Here is an 18,655-nt window from a genome sequence, read left to right as displayed (position 1 = left end):
AGCTTTTGCTCAGTCGTTTTGGACTATGGCTGTGGGACTGAGGTTGTCTAATTATGAACTAATGACTATTTTTAATCAATGTCTGGATTATCCTCTTTCTATTGTGGAATTGGAGGAGCTTGGGATCACTGAATTTTGGGATTTTGCTATTCATCTTAAAATGAACAGGCAAAGTGTTGACATGGTTCCCGGGATTGTTCATATTTCAGAAGCCCCTATTAAAGTTACCACCCTCCTAGACTGTGCTCGCTCTATCTCAGAGTATTTGGACTCCCTTTATGAGATTTTGGCCAGTGTTGAAATCAAGCCCATAATTAATTTTTGTGAATTCCCGTCAAAGGAAAATTCTGATCCTGAGGCTCCATTGGAGTTTGTTTTTGTTCCGGGACCTCTTTCTAAGATGGCTGATCATTTGGAAGTTTGGTTAAATGAGGCGGATGCTTCTGAACATTTTTGCAAAACAGCAGTTAGTTCTGATTTTATGCTAGAGGTTATGACCATATTCGAGCCACTGCCTAAACTGATTGATATTTCTCAGCTTCAGCCCGGTGTTGTGGCTATTTCCAAACCAGTACCTGAACTGTCTGATAGGCCTGAGTGTGTCCTTGAAACCATATGTTTTGAGGACTCTCTAGAGTTGGGGGATTCTTTATTTTCAATTTTTTCAGAACTGGATTTTGCCATTCTTAAAGAGCCAGTTTTTTTTTATATCTTGAAGACGTCATTTTTTAGTTTTTGTGAGTCCTTGTCTCCTAGGATCAGTGAGATTTTGCCCTTGTCCACAAGTGCCAGCGAGTCTTCGCCCCAAGGTGCCGGCGAGCCTTCGCCCCAAGGTGCCGGCGAGCCTTCGCCCCAAAGTGCCGGCGAGCCTTCGCCCCAAAGTGCCGGCGAGCCTTCGCCCCAAAGTGCCGGCGAGCCTTCGCCCCAAAGTGCCGGCGAGCCTTCGCCCCAAAGTGCCGGCGAGCCTTCGCCCCAAAGTGCCGGCGAGCCCTCGCTCTCAAGCGCCGGCGAGCCCTCGCTCTCAAGCGCCGGCGGGCCCTCGCTCTCAAGCGCCGGCGGGCCCTCGCTCTCAAGCGCCGGCGGGCCCTCGCTCTCAAGCGCCGGCGGGCCCTCGCTCTCAAGCGCCGGCGGGCCCTCGCTCTCAAGCGCCGGCGGGCCCTCGCTCTCAAGCGCCGGCGAGCCCTCGCTCTCAAGCGCCGGCGAGCCCTCGCTCTCAAGCGCCGGCGAGCCCTCGCTCTCAAGCGCCGGCGAGCCCTCGCTCTCAAGCGCCGGCGAGCCCTCGCTCTCAAGCGCCGGCGAGCCCTCGCTCTCAAGCGCCGGCGAGCCCTCGCTCTCAAGCGCCGGCGAGCCCTCGCTCTCAAGCGCCGGCGAGCCCTCGCTCTCAAGCGCCGGCGAGCCCTCGCTCTCAAGCGCCGGCGAGCCCTCGCTCTCAAGCGCCGGCGAGCCCTCGCTCTCAAGCGCCGGCGAGCCCTCGCTCTCAAGCGCCGGCGAGCCCTCGCTCTCAAGCGCCGGCGAGCCCTCGTTCTCAAGCGAGCCCTCAAGCGCCGGCGAGCCCTCGTTCTCAAGCGAGCCCTCAAGCGCCAGTGAGCCCTCGTTCTCAAGCGAGCCCTCAAGCGCCGTCGAGCCCTCGCCCTCAAGCGCCGGCGAGCCCTCGTCCTCAAGAGCCGGAGAGGCTTCTCACTCATGCGCCGACAAACCCTCGCCCTCTAAGGCTAGTGGGTCGTTGCCATTTAAACCAGTCAATGCTACATGGAAGAGGAAGGGGATTCCACCTGGACCATCAGGATGGTCTTATGTTCCACATGGGGGGCTACTAAACCCACCAGTGGCATCTTGGTGGAACAATGTCTGGTTAAAAAGGACCTTTTCCCCTATGATACCACCATGGTGGTTTTCTAATTGGGGATTGATATGTTGGGACTGGGTTAATCTGTGTTTTGGACTTTATTCTTGTCCCTATAGATTCAATTCTGCTTTTTTCATGTAAGGATTTTGTCGTTGCAATGTTTGGTTTGTCCCACCATCCCTCCCCCTTGTCCACCTCCATTCCGCCTCCCTCCTAGAGAAGCATTTATTTGGCAGTGTCTGGTAGCCACTCCCTTTGAGGGGGGGTAATGTCACATCTGTTGTAGTGCCATCTTGTGGTCTTCTAGACACTAGTTGTGTTTTGTTTTTTGTTCCTGTTTTGTGATTCACGTGATCACTATAGTTTCCAGCTGTCTGTCATTGTCTAATTAGTGTTGTCCTTTATAAGCTTTGTTATGTTGTGCTTAGTTTGCCTTTGGATTTTTGCTGTTTGCTTGTGCACTCTGTTCACACGATTTTGTTTTGTCTGGCTCTTATATGGTCCTAGTCTGCTCACTGACTCATCGTTTTGGTTTGTTTGTTGTTCACTTTGTTTATTGTTTTGTACTTTTGGTCTCTGTTGGATTTTTGTACCTGGCCTGTCCCCTTATTTCTTATTAAAACTTCATTGCTGCACTTGGATATATCTTGTATTTTTGTAAGTCCACCGTGACACCTAGATGCTGATTTCAGCCACTAATTCTTGTTGGATTTGAACAAGGTAATCTCGGTTCAGGCATTACTTGGGGGTAAATGAGCAACTTTTTCAGAAGCAAGCAACACATTTGACCAAGTAAATGTAAACATCACCTGCATTTCCCTGTGACGTCACCAAGGTTATAATAGGTTTGGATTTTTCATTAGATTTAGTTTCTATTTCGTTTTGACTTTTTGTTTTCAAATTTAGTTAGTTTTAATTCGTTTTAGAGGCAGATTTACTATGTTTATTAGTTTCTATATTTTGAAATGACTCAGTTTTAGTTTATATTAGTTTTAGTTTTTTAGTTTTTTTTTTTTTTTCTAAATGAAGATATTTGTTAGGTGCAAGATTCGAAATCAACAGAATAAATATTGTATAATAAAAACTCAGCCATACATTTTATGAAACCTGTATTCAGAGGGCACATGAACACTATAATCTACCACTACCATGTACCCATCCTCAAATTCAAATACAACAACCCACAAGATAGCAGCCTTAAGTACAATATGTGCACAAGGCTGATTCTGAGGTTAGATACGCAGTAGTGATGGGAAGTACAGATCTTTAACGCTGATATTAGGACTCAACATTATGTAGTCAGCAATAGTAATTTCACCCTGTTGAAAAATCCAGCTTAAACCAGCCTAGGCTGGTTGGCTGGTTTTAGCTGGTTGACCAGCCTGGTTTTAGAGGGGTTTGGGCCACTTCCAGGCTGGTCCTAGCTGGTCAGGGTGGAAAATGACCAGCTAAATCCAGCTAAAACCAGCTTGACCAGCCTGGTTTAAGCTGGACATAGCTGGTTTTGGCTGGGCTCCCAGCCTGGCTAGGTGGTCAAGCTGGTTTTAGCTGGTCATTTTCCAGCCTGACCAGCCAAGACCAGGCTGGAAATGGCTGGAAACCAGCCTGGAAATGGCAAAAACCCCTCTAAAACCAGGCTGGTCAACCAGCTAAACTCAGCCAACCAGCCTAGGCTGGTTTAAGCTGTTTTTTTCAGTAGGGCAGTCAATTAAAACATCACCTTGATCTGAAAAATGTCTTACAGTAAAGTTTTGCAACCCAACTGAAGCATGATTTACATATTTAAACTCCATTACGATTTTCTTTTATAAAATAAACTTACGTTTCACCAGATCCTCTCATTTAAGCTCTCGGTTTACCCGCGCTGCAGTTGTTGAAGTTTAGTTCAGTCACAGCAGGCTGTCATGTACTGTTGTGCTCGGTTCACTGAATCACGAATGCGCAATTTTATCGGTTAACCGCTTCTGAAATTTGATCTAGTGTAACGCCACTGTTCTAATAACTGAATAAGACTATATATTGGATTATTTAGAGTTAGAGGGGGTATTGGGCTTGTTAAAAGTAAGTAGTTTGTGGACAAGTGCTTACTGGAGACGCGAATCGTTTCAATTGATTCAGTTCGATTAGGTGAACTAGTTCAACCGGTTCACTTAGAAGATCCGGTTAAAAAGATTCATTCGCGATCGCGATACAGAGATAAAACCCATTATTGGACACAAAGGTGTTAACGTAATAGTTTTAAGTCTCTGTATTTAATGCTGTCACCGTGCTGCTGTCATGTCCACTCGTTGTTTTTGTCGCGGGAGCAACAGCGAGGATGACTCTCTATCTGGCCAATGGCAGCAGGACTAGACTCTGAGGTGCCATACGGGTCAAACACCTGCAGCGCGGAGTAAATAGATTTACTTCTAAAAGGCTTACAGTAAGATTATGTATTAAATACATTTACAAATACGAAAACGAAGGAGGTTTTTGCTATCATTTTAGTTAGTTTCAGTTAGTTTTGTATGTACACAATACAGTTCCAGTGACGTTCTTGCTGTGAGGCAACAGTGCTAACCACTGGGTCACCCATCTAGAAAAGGAGGAGGCGTAGGGGTGGAAGGGGGGATTGTTCAAAATGAAGATGGCTGTGAAATGGACCTGAGGGTATTTATAGTGGCTTAGGAGTCGTCTGATTGATGAATCATAAATTGAATAATGTGGGACCAGCCGCAAGCAATCATAAGCATGTGATCCTCTCCAAATTAGTTTAGAAGTAAACTTCACTTATGATGTTACACAGATCACCTCCCAGTGGACCGTTGCATATTCAAAAAGTTTCAAGAACTACAAATAATGCTGACAATAAACCTTGATGATCTGTGGACTATGGGTATGACCAACACCTCACTGCATTAAATGAAAATGTAAAGTTGAATGTTTTCATCTACAGGAAAGGTGGAGACAATTAATGCTCGAGAGACTGCCCCAAGGAGTGCTACAGCCGACATGTTTGGCAATAACTCCAAAAAACCAAAACCAGGTATGAACCCTCATGAGAGCACATTAATCCACACAGAAGCTGTTGATGATATTCTATGAAAACATTAAACTGAATATTTTGTTCAGGATCATAAATGACTTGATCTTCTCTTTTGTTTTTGTCCTGATTGTCAGGATTGTTAATAGCTGTACCAGGAGAACTGCGGGGTTATGAAATGGCACACAAAAGGTACGGGAGACTGCCATGGAAAGAGCTGTTTGAGCCCAGTATAAAGCTGGCATGGGATGGATTTAAGATTGGCACAGCCCTGGCCAGAGCCATCAATGATGAAAAAGAGAAAATTCTGAACAATATAGCATTGTGGTGAGGATATTTATGTATGGTGCAAACATAGAGAATGAGTAAGGCAGAATAAAAATTGAATATATTTTGGCTACAGATAAACATAACAAATGAAGATCGTCGGTTCTGGTACTATCATACCTGTAACACTGTATGCAAATTAGGTCTGCATTACAGCCACAGTCTCAGTTGCTAACAAGCATTTTCCAAGTACTTTTTTCAAACAAAATAATCTTGTTTTTCCTTTTGACTTGATTATTTTTCTTACCCTGCTGGTAGATTATTCTGCTTGTTTCAAAGAAAAACTTATTTTTGACCTATGATTTCTTAAAACAACACTATATTTTTGCTTGTCTAGAAAATGCTTCTTAATGTAAGTATTTTTCAATATTTGGACCAGAAACAAGACAAAATATCTAAGTAAGAACAGCCTTTTTGCAGTGTGTGACTGCAGATTGGACAAATGCATGGTAAAAAACTGTAATGAAAACATCCTCTTGATTTACTCTTGTCTTTTACTTCTTTTCAGTGAAGTGTTTTGCGACTCAAACAATAACACCTTGAAGGAACATGATACTATAAGTTTTCCCCAACTTGCTGCCACCTATAGGAAGATAGCAAAACATGGAGCAAATGCATTTTACAATGGGTCACTGACTCAGAGTATAGTGGATGATATCAAGGCTGCAGGTTATTTCATGCATAAATCTTATTACATATTTGAGATTCTGCTCACAAAATTTGTTTAAAGTGTGTTAATCTTTGTTTCTCAAAACCCAGGAGGAAATATCACTCGTGAGGACCTAAAGAATTATACGGCAGTGTTGTCAGAGCCTGCATTGAGCTTTGATGTGGGGAAATACACATTTCATGCTCCTACTGCTCCATTCGGTGGACCTGTGTTCACTCTGATACTCAAAATACTCCTGGGCAACGGTACAGAAGGTAGTAGCAAAATACGTTCACTTAGTTGTTTTTTAATTTCACCTTTTAAATTAAGTTTAGAGTGTGGTATTTAGTACACAGAGACAGTGACAGACAGCACTCACTCAATGCACTCATTTCAACTGCATATCAGAGTAATAAAGATAAAGAATTTAGATAGAGAATGCTAGAGAGGATGATTTATTTTTGATGAAAAATACATTTAGATTTTGAAATAGTGGAAATGTATAGATACAATTGAAATATTTTTTGATAAAAAGAAACTCTTAATTTACTTTTATATTAATATAATACCTAATTTACTCTTAAAGAGCCCATATTATACATGAAATAGGGTCATATGTAGGTTGTAAGGGTCTCCAACAACAGTCTAGTATGCATGCAAGGTCATAAAACACTTTGATGGTCTTATAATCTGCATTTATTTTTACCTAATTATCCCAGCGACTCCCATATGAATCGTTCAGCGATTCATTTGTTCCCAACCCCCTCCTCAGCGCGAAGCTAATCTGTGCTGATTGGACCGATGACAGCCTGCTGCGATTGGTCGACAGTGACAGGCTTCAGCACGAGACAGAGTGAAATGCCCAGCTGGTAATCAACAATATAAAAGTAGTCACAGTGCACACGCGCTTCATAGTGTAAGGCTTTTTACACACACACACAACCCTCCTCAGAAGAACTGGGGAGATCGATGCGAGTCTCCTAGCCACTTTAACTGCTCTCTTTTTCTCTCTCTCTCTCTCTCTCTCTCTCTCTCTCTCTCTCTCTCTCTCTCTCTCTCTCTCTCTCTCTCTCTCTCTCTCTCTCTCACACACACACACAACGCTCCTCAGAAGAACTAGGGAGAGCGACGCGAGTCTCCTGTCTCCTAGCCCCCACACACTCGACCTGCTCTTTTTCTCTCTCTCACACACACACACAAACACACACACATCACGTTCCTCCTCAGAACTAGGGAGATCGACACGAGTCTCCTGTCTCCTAGCCCCAAGGTGTCACACACTCGACCTGCTCTTTTTCTCTCTCTCTCACACACACACACACACACACACACACACACACACACACACACACACACACACACAAACACAAACACACACACATTACGTTCCTCCTCAGAACTAGGGAGAGCGACACGAGTCTTCTGTCTCCTAGCTTACGATGGCCATAGCAATGACAAACGGCAGTGGAACGCGAGCTCACAAAAGCATTTAACGTTAAATCCGTAAACAAAGCGGCACGCGTCGCGTTTTCAACGTGGCTTACATGTGATAAGAGAATATAAAGAGTAACCGCGTGTACTGTACCAGGTTAACAAGTAACAAAACACAATAAATACATAATTTGCAAGCTAGAGTAAACGAGGCAACAATTTTAATCGCACTTACTTACACTAGTGAATAAACCTCAACCACTGACTCTTCACAGTTTCATCTTTGGGTAGAGACTGTCAATATTATCCATCTGAGCACAGCGTGACTTCATTCGACCGGCGGCGTCTGTGTGTGTGTGTGTGTGTGTGTGTGTGAGTGTTTTTTCTGTGTTAGTGGGCGGGGCCGCAGGTTTCAAATCTCCCTGGTTTGCGCGCGTAACTACTGGCGAGGCTTGTGTTTCGTGGCTGCGTCATCGCGAAACACCTAATGACTCGTTATCAAGACGACTCGTTTGAAGCACTATGAGTCGACTCTTTTATAGATGAATCAATAGTTTTAAACACTGTACACTTACAGATTTAAGCCTTAGCTGGATATTTCACTTCACTTAGAGCTGTGTGACACACTACATGGAAGGGCATTTTCAAAAACCCATAATATGGGCTCTTTAACCTGCAGAGTTTTACATCAAATAAAGAGAGCATATGTTCAAGAAGAGGTCTGACTTACAGCCCTTGATGAAGTTCATTCTGGATTTTTTTAAAAGTAGTTTTACTTGTATTTTGGGGGTATTCTACCCTCTTCTGATTCTGGATGTTTGTAGCCACATCCACTCCACAACAAAAGCAGTTGCTGTATTTGAGTCCTTAACATGGTAACATTCACACACGTCAGATATTCACAGGAGTGTTCAGGATTATCAAGCATTAAAATTTACACTTTAATTTTGCTCTTTAGTTCTTAAATACATAAACATGGTTCATTTCAGGCAATATAACATTTGATTTCAGGTTCTACAGGTTATGATCTCACAAATGAAAGTGTGTCCACAGCAGAGAACTTGACTTTGACTTATCACCGCATCATAGAGGATTTCTGCTTAGCTAATGCAGAGAAGAGTAATCTGGGAGACCCACTTAAATTCCCAATCATCAATGAGGTGAGTTCAACTCTACTTGTGGATTCCTTGGGCCTCAAGTTAACTTCCTAACCTGTATTCACAAAACATTTTATCTCACCACTAAGAGTTCTCTTAAGTAAATAGCAGTAAATGTTTTTAGCTAAGAGTTTTCTCCTCAAATCTATACACAGAGCAGCTGAGATTAACTTTTTATAGGAATAGAAAGAAGTCTTCAGCTGAGAGTGAGGGCGGAGTTTACATCACTATGGATGATGTCAGCATGCTTATTAAATATGCACATAGTGATTGGCTGATGAAGCAAAGGGAGGAGTCATGTAACTGTGAGATATTGGGATATGAGTGTTAGTGGCATTGAACATACATCTCTAAATCATGAACGTGTTTGGAATTTGGAAAGGAGAGATTAAAGAGAGGAGGAAATTAAATTATAAGAAATTACAAAAAACAATAGTTGGACAGAGAGTAAAGATTATAAAGTGAAAAGAAGAAGAAGTGAGAAGGAATGAGAGAGTATATAATAAATGAAACCATAAGTAATTGGGATTGGGGAAAGGGATGTAGGGAAGGCATGATGGTTTATTGGTGCTGTGGTGGAGGTGATGTGGATTTTTGTAAACATTGGAGAAGAGCAGTAGGGTGAGCATATGCCATCAGACGGGTGTTGATATGAGTATTGTTTCCTCATATTATAATTTGATGTGATGCTGACAACAGAAGTGCGGATCCAAATGCAGGTTTATCGGAAGAATTGTCAGGCAAGCGATTGGTCAATACAGGAACAAACAGATGTATACGGGCAATCGTGGTCGATAAACAGGCAGATGGTAAAAAGGCAGGAAGCAGACAGGAATAAACAGTAAACAAACAAAACAAAGCAAGGGTTAAAACCAGCAAGGCAGGGCAAGGAAAACGTATATAATGTTCACAATGCAGCTAAACAAGACTCAGCACTGATGCACGTGTGTGCTGTTTTTAAAATCCATGTAATCAGTCCTTGACAATCCTCCGGCTGTGTGTGTGTGTGTGTGTGTGCGCAATCAGCAAAATCCTGAACAGGTGCGTCAGAGCGGTGCACGACTGAACTTTTAGTCCATATACTGGTGGATTTGTAGTTCTATATCGATCTGCGTGTTTACCAGCGATCTTCCAGGATTAGATCACTGGTGATTGTGACACATATACAGGAAATTTGACTTCTGGAGTTGAATTTCTCTGCTTTCTTACCTTTTGCCACATTTGATCAAACTGATTGGACAAGGATCCAGCACACTTTGATTTTCTCAAAGTCTTCAATGTCCCTATTTACATGATTTACTAATTTTGTTTTTATAGGTTATCAAAAACATGATCACAGACAGCTTTGCGGACCACAAGAGGAGTGAGATTAATGATAGCATTGCAACAGCCTGCAGCAAGCGGCACAATGTCACTAATTCTGTACCTGATGACAGCGGCACATCTCATGTGTCTGTCATCGATGCAGAAGGCAATGCAGTGGCGGTGACCAGCAGCATTAATGACTAGTAAGAAATCTGAAACATCTAGTTGAAGCTATTTACATCCAAACGCTGCACAGTTAAGACAGGCGTTACGATAGATGTATTTAAATGTACATTTAGTTATAAAACAAGCCTGTATAGTTTTTGTTTGCAGTGGGGGAACATTAATACACCCAGGAAATAAATTCAAATAGAAATATAGCATACATGTTTATATATGCCCTACTGATATATGAATCCTTTAATCAAAATGGAACAATTCCCTATAGGCTACATGTGTAGCCTATAAAATGTATTGCCATATATGGAATGTATATAGTTATTAATATATGTGAGATATGTATTATTAATTATTAATTATGTGTTATATTAGACATACAGTTGAAGTCAGAATTATTAGCCCCCCTGTTTATTTTTTTCCCAATTTCTGTTTATTCGTTCATTCATTTATTCATTTTCTTGTCTGCTTAGTCCCTTTATTAATCCGTGGTCGCCACAGCGGAATGAACTGCCAATTTATCCATCACATTTTTACGCAGCGGATGCCCTTCCAGCTGCAACCCATCTCTGGGAAACATCCACACACACTCACAGACTCATACACTACAGACAATTTAGCCAACCCAATTCACCTGTACTGCATGTCTTTGGATTGTGGAGGAAACCGGAGGACCCGGAGGAAACCCACGCGAACACAGGGAAAACATGCAAACTCCTCACAGAAACGGCAACTGAGCGGAGGTTCGAACCAGCAACCCAGCGACCTTGTCTTCCTAATTTCTGTTTAACAAAGAGAATATATTTTCAACACATTTCTAATCATAATAGTTTTAATAACTGATCTCTAATAACTGATTTATTTTCTCTTTGTCATGATGACATTAAATAATATTAGACTAGATATTCTTCAAGCCACTTCTATACAGCTTAAAGAGACATTCACTTAATCCACCATATATTTTACTTAACTAGGTTAATTAGGTTAATTAGGCAGGTTAGGGTTCCCAGAGATGGGTTATGGCTGGAAGGGCATCCGCTGCGTAAAAACGAGCTGGATAAGTTGGCGGTTCATTCCGCTGTGGTGACCCCGGATTAATAAAGGGACTAAGCCGACAAGAAAATGAATGAATGAATGAATGAATGAATGAATGAGGGGGGTTAGGGTAATTAGGCAAGTTATTGTATGATGATGGTTTGTTCTGTAGACTATCGAAAAATATATAGCTTAAAAAGGGGCTAATAATATTGACCTTAAAATGGTGTTTAAAAACTTAAAAACTGCTTTTATTCTAGCCGAAATTAAAAAAAATATGACTTTCTCCAGAAGAACAAATATTATCAGACATACTGTGAACATGTCCTGAATCTGTTAAACATCATTTGGGAAATATTTAAAAAAGAAGAAAAACATTCAAAGGGGGCTAATAATTCTGACATCAACTGTATATGTTCTTTTGCTGTTTTTTTTTTTTTTTTTATTCTCTCTCTCTCTTTCTCTCTCTCTGCGTGTGCGCGCATGTGCGGATGTACGGAGTAGCTGGGAGGGCTGCGTGAGTGTTTGAGCGACTGGCGGCTTGTTTGAGTGAGTTTTCATTCATTTTCTCTTTTTTTCTACAAGTGAGATTTAGTTTATAACATTTAATTATCTAGAGGTCGACAACATGCTGACAGATTCAGATGGGTTTGCTTGTTTAACAGCCCGACATGGTTGTAAATGTTTACCGGATGAATCAATCACCATTGAGGACTGTTGGACAGCTATAAGCGCAGAAATAGGTGCCAGGAATATATTATCGGCATCCAGAATGAACAAGGCAGTTGTTGTGTTTTTGAAGGAAGAGTCTATGGTTCATCACTTAGTTGAGGCCGGACTGTCTGTTGGCGATACTTTTTTACCCGTGTTACCACTGTCGAGCCCTTCAAAAAAGGTAACTCTCTCTAATGTGCCTCCATTCATCTCGAATGAATCACTCGAGCGGTTACTTAGCCGCTATGGCAAAATTGTGATGCCAATTAAAATGATACCACTTAAAAAGGTAAAAAAAAAACCAGAATTAAAACACATTATGTCTTTTAGACGCCAAACTGCTATCATTTTGAATGCTGAATTCCAACACTTGGACGTCTCTGCAAAATTGACTCTGGCCGGTAAAGATAACACAATTTTTATCAGCACAGAGTCAATCAAATGCTTCTCTTGTGGGGTTTACGGTCATACAAAATTGAGATGTACAAATAATAAGATGACAAACCAAAATATAAATGTGAATGAGACTGAGCCGACCGCAATCGCGGAGCAAGTTGGAACGGAAAATGAAAACCAGAATGACAGTGACGAAACTGACCAACGGGCTGATTCAGATTCATTGTTAAAAGACGATGACAATCTGAAAGTGGATGCAGCGAATGAGACTGCAGGAGAGTGTTCGGTGAACACTGATGTATGCGCTGAAGTGCGCAGCGCGGCGAGCGGTGGAACCGCTGCTGCTGGAAACAGTGATGAACCGGAGCACCCCGCAGAGCTGAACGGGCTCGGGGGAGACTCGCGAGAGACTGATGGCCTGGTACTGGCTGAAGCTGATCAACTGTCCGAGAGTGGTGAGGCTCAGTCCATTGACATTAATTATGATAGTTAAGAAGAATATGTGATGGATCTTGTTAATGACAATATAAAAGAAAGTCGTGTTGAAAAAAGACGCAATTCGCAAATAAAGCCATCTTATTACACAGTACAAGAACTTAACAGTTTTCTTGATGAAACCTTTAATCAACGAAGGCCAAAACTAGAGAAGTATTTCCCAGATTTACAACTGTTTGTGGAATCCTGTGCTGTAGCAATGAGAAAAGCATCATTGGATGAGCTCGATAAACTTAAAAGATTCCGATTAAGGAAACATGTCACTACTGTTTAAAAAATGATTGATAATTTGGATTGAGAAAAAAACAAACAGGACTAATGTGTAAGATTATATATTTTATTATTTGCATTCTTTTTTCCATGGCAACCTTAAACATTGCGACCTTTAATGTTAACGGTTGTCGGAGCACTAAAAAGAGAGTTGCTTTATTTGATTATCTGCGGCTCAAAAAGGCTGATGTTATTTTCTTGCAAGAAATGCATACAGACCATCAAAATCAGGCACAGTGGCATAGTGGGTGGAAAGGAAATGTTTTACTAAGCCATGGCACAAACCTTAGTGCTGGTGTAGCATTTCTTATTTCCCCACATGTCAGTATGCAGTCAAATGCAATAGAAATAATACCCGGTCGTATATTGAGGGCTGATATTGTTATAGGAGATGCCTTTTTCTCTTTTATTAATGTATATGCACCAACTGTTGGTCATGACCGTGTTTCTTTCTTTAAAATACTTTCTGATGGCATATTACAGTGTCCTCGGGGGAATATGATTGTAATTGGAGGGGATTTTAATTGCACTATTGATTCACATCTGGACAGGAATCACAATGAACCTCATAATTCTTCTGCTGAGTGTTTAAAAAAAATAATTAATGAACATAAGTAAGTTGATGTGTGGAGGGAAGCTTTTCCTGGAGTCAGACAGTACACATGGTTAAACAATAATTCAAATAATTTGTCAGGGGCAAGGCTTGATCGGTTTTATGTTGAAAAGGGCACTAAAGGTAGGTTTTTTAATTGCTCGATTGCACCATCTTTCTTGTCTGATCATCACTATGTATCAGTTGTTGTATCAGTCTCTCTTTCTAAGCCTTTTAAATACCATTGGCGTTTTAATAATAGATTATTGCAGGACTGCACGTTTATTCACTCTTTCAATCTTTTCTACGAGGCATGCCTACGCCCTGGAGTGGAGTCTATTCACTGAGTGGTGCGCTTCTCGCTGAGAAGACCCCCGATCTTGCCAGATCAGTGCTGTGCTTTCTTTCCTTCAGGACAGGTGGAGCGAAGGCTGTCGCGCTCCACACTGAGGGTTTACGTGGCCACCATCTCCGCTCATCATGATGCGTGGATGGCGGCACTGTGGGGAGGCATAACCTCATCATCCGGTTCCTCAGAGGTACGAGGCGGATGTTTCCACCCCGCCCCCCTCTCATGCCCTCTTGAGATCTCGCGGTAGTGCTACGAGCCAACGTGGGGATCCCTTCGAACCACTCGACTCAGTATCCTTGAGATTTCTGTCCTTGAAGACAGCTCTGCTGGTCGCGTTGGCATCGGTTAAGAGGGTTGGGTACCTGGAGGCATTTTCGGTCAGTGACTCGTGCCTAGAATTCGGGCCGGCCTACTCTCACGTTGTCCTGAGACCCCGGCCCGGCTATGTGCCCAAGGTTCCTACCACGCCATTTAAGGATCAGGTAGTGAGCCTGCAAGCGCTGCCTGTGGAGGAGGCAGACCCAGCCCTTTCATTGTTGTGTCCTGTTCGCGCTTTGCGAACATATGTGGACCACACTCAGAGCCTTAGATCCTCTGACCAGCTCTTTGTCCGTTACAGTGGTCGGCAGAAGGGAAGTGCCGTATCTAAACAGAGGTTGGCCCACTGGATAGTGGATGCCATCTCCCTCGCCTTTGAGCCAGGGTGAGCCGTGTCCCCCGGGGGTGAGAGCGCACTCCACTACGGAGCATCGCATCCTCCTGGGCGTTAGCACGCGGCGCCTCTCTGACAGACATTTGTAGAGCTACGGGTTGGGTGACACCCAATACATTTGCAAGGTTACAATCTGCGAGTGGAGCCGGTTTCCTCAAGGGTATTAGGTAACCCTTGGTGATTGAGGAAACGATTCGGTTGAGGTGTCGAAACACGCTTTCTGCGCCACTCTCCCTAACCCAGAGATACGTGCGCTTTTTCAGCTTTGTCAGTTTAATTCCCCATTTCTTTGGCGAACCCTGCAGAGTTCCTCCGAGGCCCCCAGCACCTGACTCAGCGGAGGAGTCAGGTGTTGGCCCGTTACGTTGTCGGCATGCCCGCTGGTCAGCCCGCGTTCTGGGCTAGTCCATAGGTTGTCACCAGGTCTCCCCTCTGGGTAACAGGTGAGCTCCGCAGCGTCCTCCCTATCGGGACTGAACGCTTTCCCAACGTACTGTCGTATCAAAACCTATTTTACTGGGTTATTGCGACTCCCCGAAAAATATAACTGTTCTGAACAGGTAAGTGAGGGCCAGGGGACACGTTGGAAGACTGTGTCTCGGGGCGTTGTAGGTGCGCTCGCTCTACTGCGTGGCACACCCTTCGCCAGGGACGCAGTAAGGTTCTTTCGTTGTGGCGTTTTCCATAGATTTCCCCATAGTGGAAGTTTCCACATAGCATTGGAGTTCCCCATCCGAAGGGGAACGCTACGGTTACTAAAGTAACCCTTCGTTCCCCGAGGGAGGGAACGGAAATGCTATGTTCCTTCGCCACAACGATTGTCCCTTAGCTGTTGAGCGTGAAAGTCTCTTCAGCTAGAAAAGGATGTCGAGCATGGCACTGGCTGCGTCTTCATAGCATGACTGATTGTCATTGACGCCAGCTGTGCACGCTGACGCTGCCAACTCATTGGCATTTCATTGGCCCGTTTTTATACTCTTTCAGATGATTGGTTTCTGACGAAATCCCCATAGTGGAAGTTTCCACATAGCATTTCCGTTCCCCCCCTCGGGGAACGAAGGGTTACTTTAGTAACCGTAACGTTATAAAAGATTCAAAAGATGTTTCGATTTTAACTTCCTCTTTAAACACATATCAGCAAGCCTCATCAGCACGTAATAATCGGGAGAAATGTACATCCTTATTGTTGGGTGACTGGCAGGATGCAGGACCACCTAGTTTACCTCAGCAATGTAGCTGGGCCAAAGATGGGTTCAGAATCCTTGGAATATATTTTGGGACAAACGAATATACAGATAAGAACTGGCAAGGGTTAGCAGACAAGGTAATTTTAAGAATTCTTAAGTGGCGATGGATTCTTCCACACCTCTCCTTTAGGGGGAGATGTTTGGTCATTAATAATTTAGCAGCTTCTATGCTATGGCACAAATTTACTGTTTTGGATCCGCCAAAAGAATTACTTTCTGGAGTACAAAAGGCATTTGTTAATTTTTTTTGGGATGGCTGCCATTGGCTTCCTCCAGGTGTCCTTTATCTACCTGTGGCAGAGGGTGGTCAAGGGCTAATACACCTAGAGTCCAAGGTCTTGGCAATGAGGCTACAGTCACTACAAAAGCTTTTGTACAATTCTGAACCTGCGCCTTGGGTTGTATTTGGATCATATATACTGCAGAAAATTGGTGGATTCGGTATAGAAAAACAGTTGTTTTTAATGCAGAAGAATCTCCTAGAAAAAGTGCAATCATTGCCTTTTAGGTTTTATTTGGGATTGATCAAGTTTTGGAGTTGTTTTAAAATTTTGAGACATGAAGATGACCATTATGGTGTTTTAGAACCTCTTTTTTTCAATCCACTTTTTCAGTTAGACAATGTGCCATCTTCTTTAATTACTAAATGGCTGACTGCTGGCTTAACAAAAGTCATCGATCTGATTGATTTTAATGATGGACAATGGAAACCAGCACATGTAATTGCCAGTCAAACTGGGATAAATTCATTAAGAATCGTAGAAGGTCTAATGAAGAATATTAGGGCAGCTTTTCCACAGAGTTTTACTGATTTTATTAATAATGTTCTACGGTGTGGTTTTATCCATAGGTCTTTTCCTGTACTTAAAGTTGTTTTTAAAGATTGGGAATCTGATGAGAATAACCAGATAAAGTTGCTGAAAGGGTATGGTGCATTGGATTTTAATTGCTTTGAGAAAAAGGTGTTATACCATATGTGTGTGAATTTCACAATTGGGTCAGTTGTTGCAAAGACCGGACACTAAATGGAGGTCTTGGCTTTCTGTTTCCACTGATATCCATCCATCTTGGAGGTTATTTTATAAGCCTCCTACCTCCAAAAGATGTGGAGACATTCAGTGGAGAATACTACATTGTATTATAGCCTCAAGTTCTTTTGTGTCCAAGATTAATGAGACTGTTCAACCAGTATGTCCTTTTTGTAACCTTCTCGACAATGTCTTTCATATGTTCTGTGAATGTGTCAGACTTAAACCATTGCTTGAACTATTAGAGAATATGATTGTAAGATTAGGCTTTATTTTCTAATAGTCTATTCATTTTTGGTTGCAGATACAAGAAGTCTTGTCAGCAAAAATGCACACTTATCAATTTCTTAATTTGGACAAGCTAAACTTGTGATTTTAAAATCTCATCAATGTAAAAATTCTGGTGAAAATGTTAACATAATTACTCTGTTTAAATCTTTAGTGGAGTCGCGAGTGGTGATTGAATATACATATTACAGACATGTCAATAATATTCTGTATTTTGAATAGAAATGGGGTATTGGAGGGGTTTTGGTGACTGTGTGGGATTCAGGAAAATTGGTGTTTAAGTGGTAAATGTTCGTTTTATTAAAAACTAAAAAGAAAAAAAAAGTTTTTTTTATAACTTTTTGGATGATGTATTCATTTTAATGTTCATTAAAGGTGTTGTGAAAAGTCAAAGTCTCTCTCTCTCTCTCTCTCTGTGCATGCGTTCGGGTATTTGTGGTCTAACAGTTTCGGTTCTGGTGTGATGTCAGAGTGTACAGGCATTATATTTAATGACCAGATGTCAGATTTCACTCAGGTGACAAGTGAACATAACAAAATTCAACCAGGTAAAGAAAAAAGATTATTTGAGTAGTTTAATTTGAGTTACAATATTAAGTAAAATCACCTACTTAAATGTAAATGTTGCTGTTTTTTGACCAGGTAAAAGACCCCTGTCATCAATGTGTCCCACAATAATACTGGACGAAGAGAAAGAAAATAGTGAAAAAGTCAGAATGGTGGTTGGAGCAGAAGGAGGGACGAAATTACATTTAGATTACTTTTGTTACATATTTAAATTAATGTACTTTTTGATTACATTTAGATTACATTTGTTACACATTTATATTAATGTACTTTTGCATTACCTTTAGATTAATTTTGTTACATATTTATATTAATGTACTTTGGATTACATTTAGATTACTTTTGTTATATGTTTATAGTAACCTAATCTGACTACTTTTGGATTGCATTTGATATGTTTAACATAGAAGTATGTTAAACAGCATTACAGCACTTGATAAATATATTTCAAATAAATAAATGTTACTGGGGGCTAATAATTCTGATTTCAACTGCACATATGAATGTTATACAATGTTTTGTTTTTCATTACCCTGCTGAAGTTTAAGGTTTAGAGGTTAGAGCTTGTCACAAACTGTAAATACGACTGTCCATTATGTTTAATCAATTATCCTACATCATATTATATGATTACATGAATTCATCGTAACACTTTCTTTGAAGTTCATGCGTATAATGAATTATAACTCTGTTTATTATTATTTATAATCAGTCATAACAATTCTGTAAATATATGTGTAGACACTACAAACATATACTGTATTATAATGGCAGTTTTTATGAACAGTGTTATTAATATGTGTTAGTGATGCTAGCTTTTCAATACACATGTTCATATCACATTACACACTGATTTATGAGTATTAATTAGTATTTATAAAATACTAAAGATTACAAAAGACAGACAAGTCTTTTTTTCTCTCTAAACAATTCACAATCATAAAAAAAAAACAGATGAGATTTAGACGAGCCCCAAATTTCTGTTATGGCCGTCTAGGGGTCCAAAAGAGAGTCAATACCAGAGAGAATTTGAATGTAACAAGCT

General features: G+C 41.6%; 1 protein-coding gene across 1 annotated transcript; it reads left to right on the top strand.

Annotated features, from left to right (window-relative positions):
- Positions 1-4,765: 4,765 nt before the first annotated feature.
- On the top strand, positions 4,766-17,902 carry LOC130223371 (glutathione hydrolase 1 proenzyme-like). The gene is made up of 9 exons (XM_056456418.1): positions 4,766-4,871; positions 5,006-5,195; positions 5,704-5,864; positions 5,955-6,119; positions 8,287-8,435; positions 9,750-9,940; positions 17,491-17,591; positions 17,686-17,808; positions 17,898-17,902. The coding sequence occupies exons 1-9, from the start codon at positions 4,766-4,768 to the stop codon at positions 17,900-17,902; spliced, it is 1,191 nt and encodes a 396-aa protein (XP_056312393.1).
- The last annotated feature ends 753 nt before the right edge of the window (positions 17,903-18,655 follow it).

This window comes from Danio aesculapii, chromosome 1 (genome assembly GCF_903798145.1).
Source record: "Danio aesculapii chromosome 1, fDanAes4.1, whole genome shotgun sequence".
NCBI lineage: Eukaryota > Metazoa > Chordata > Actinopteri > Cypriniformes > Danionidae > Danio > Danio aesculapii.
Note: the sequence above shows the minus strand (reverse complement) of the source record. Positions and strands in the feature narration are given on the sequence as shown.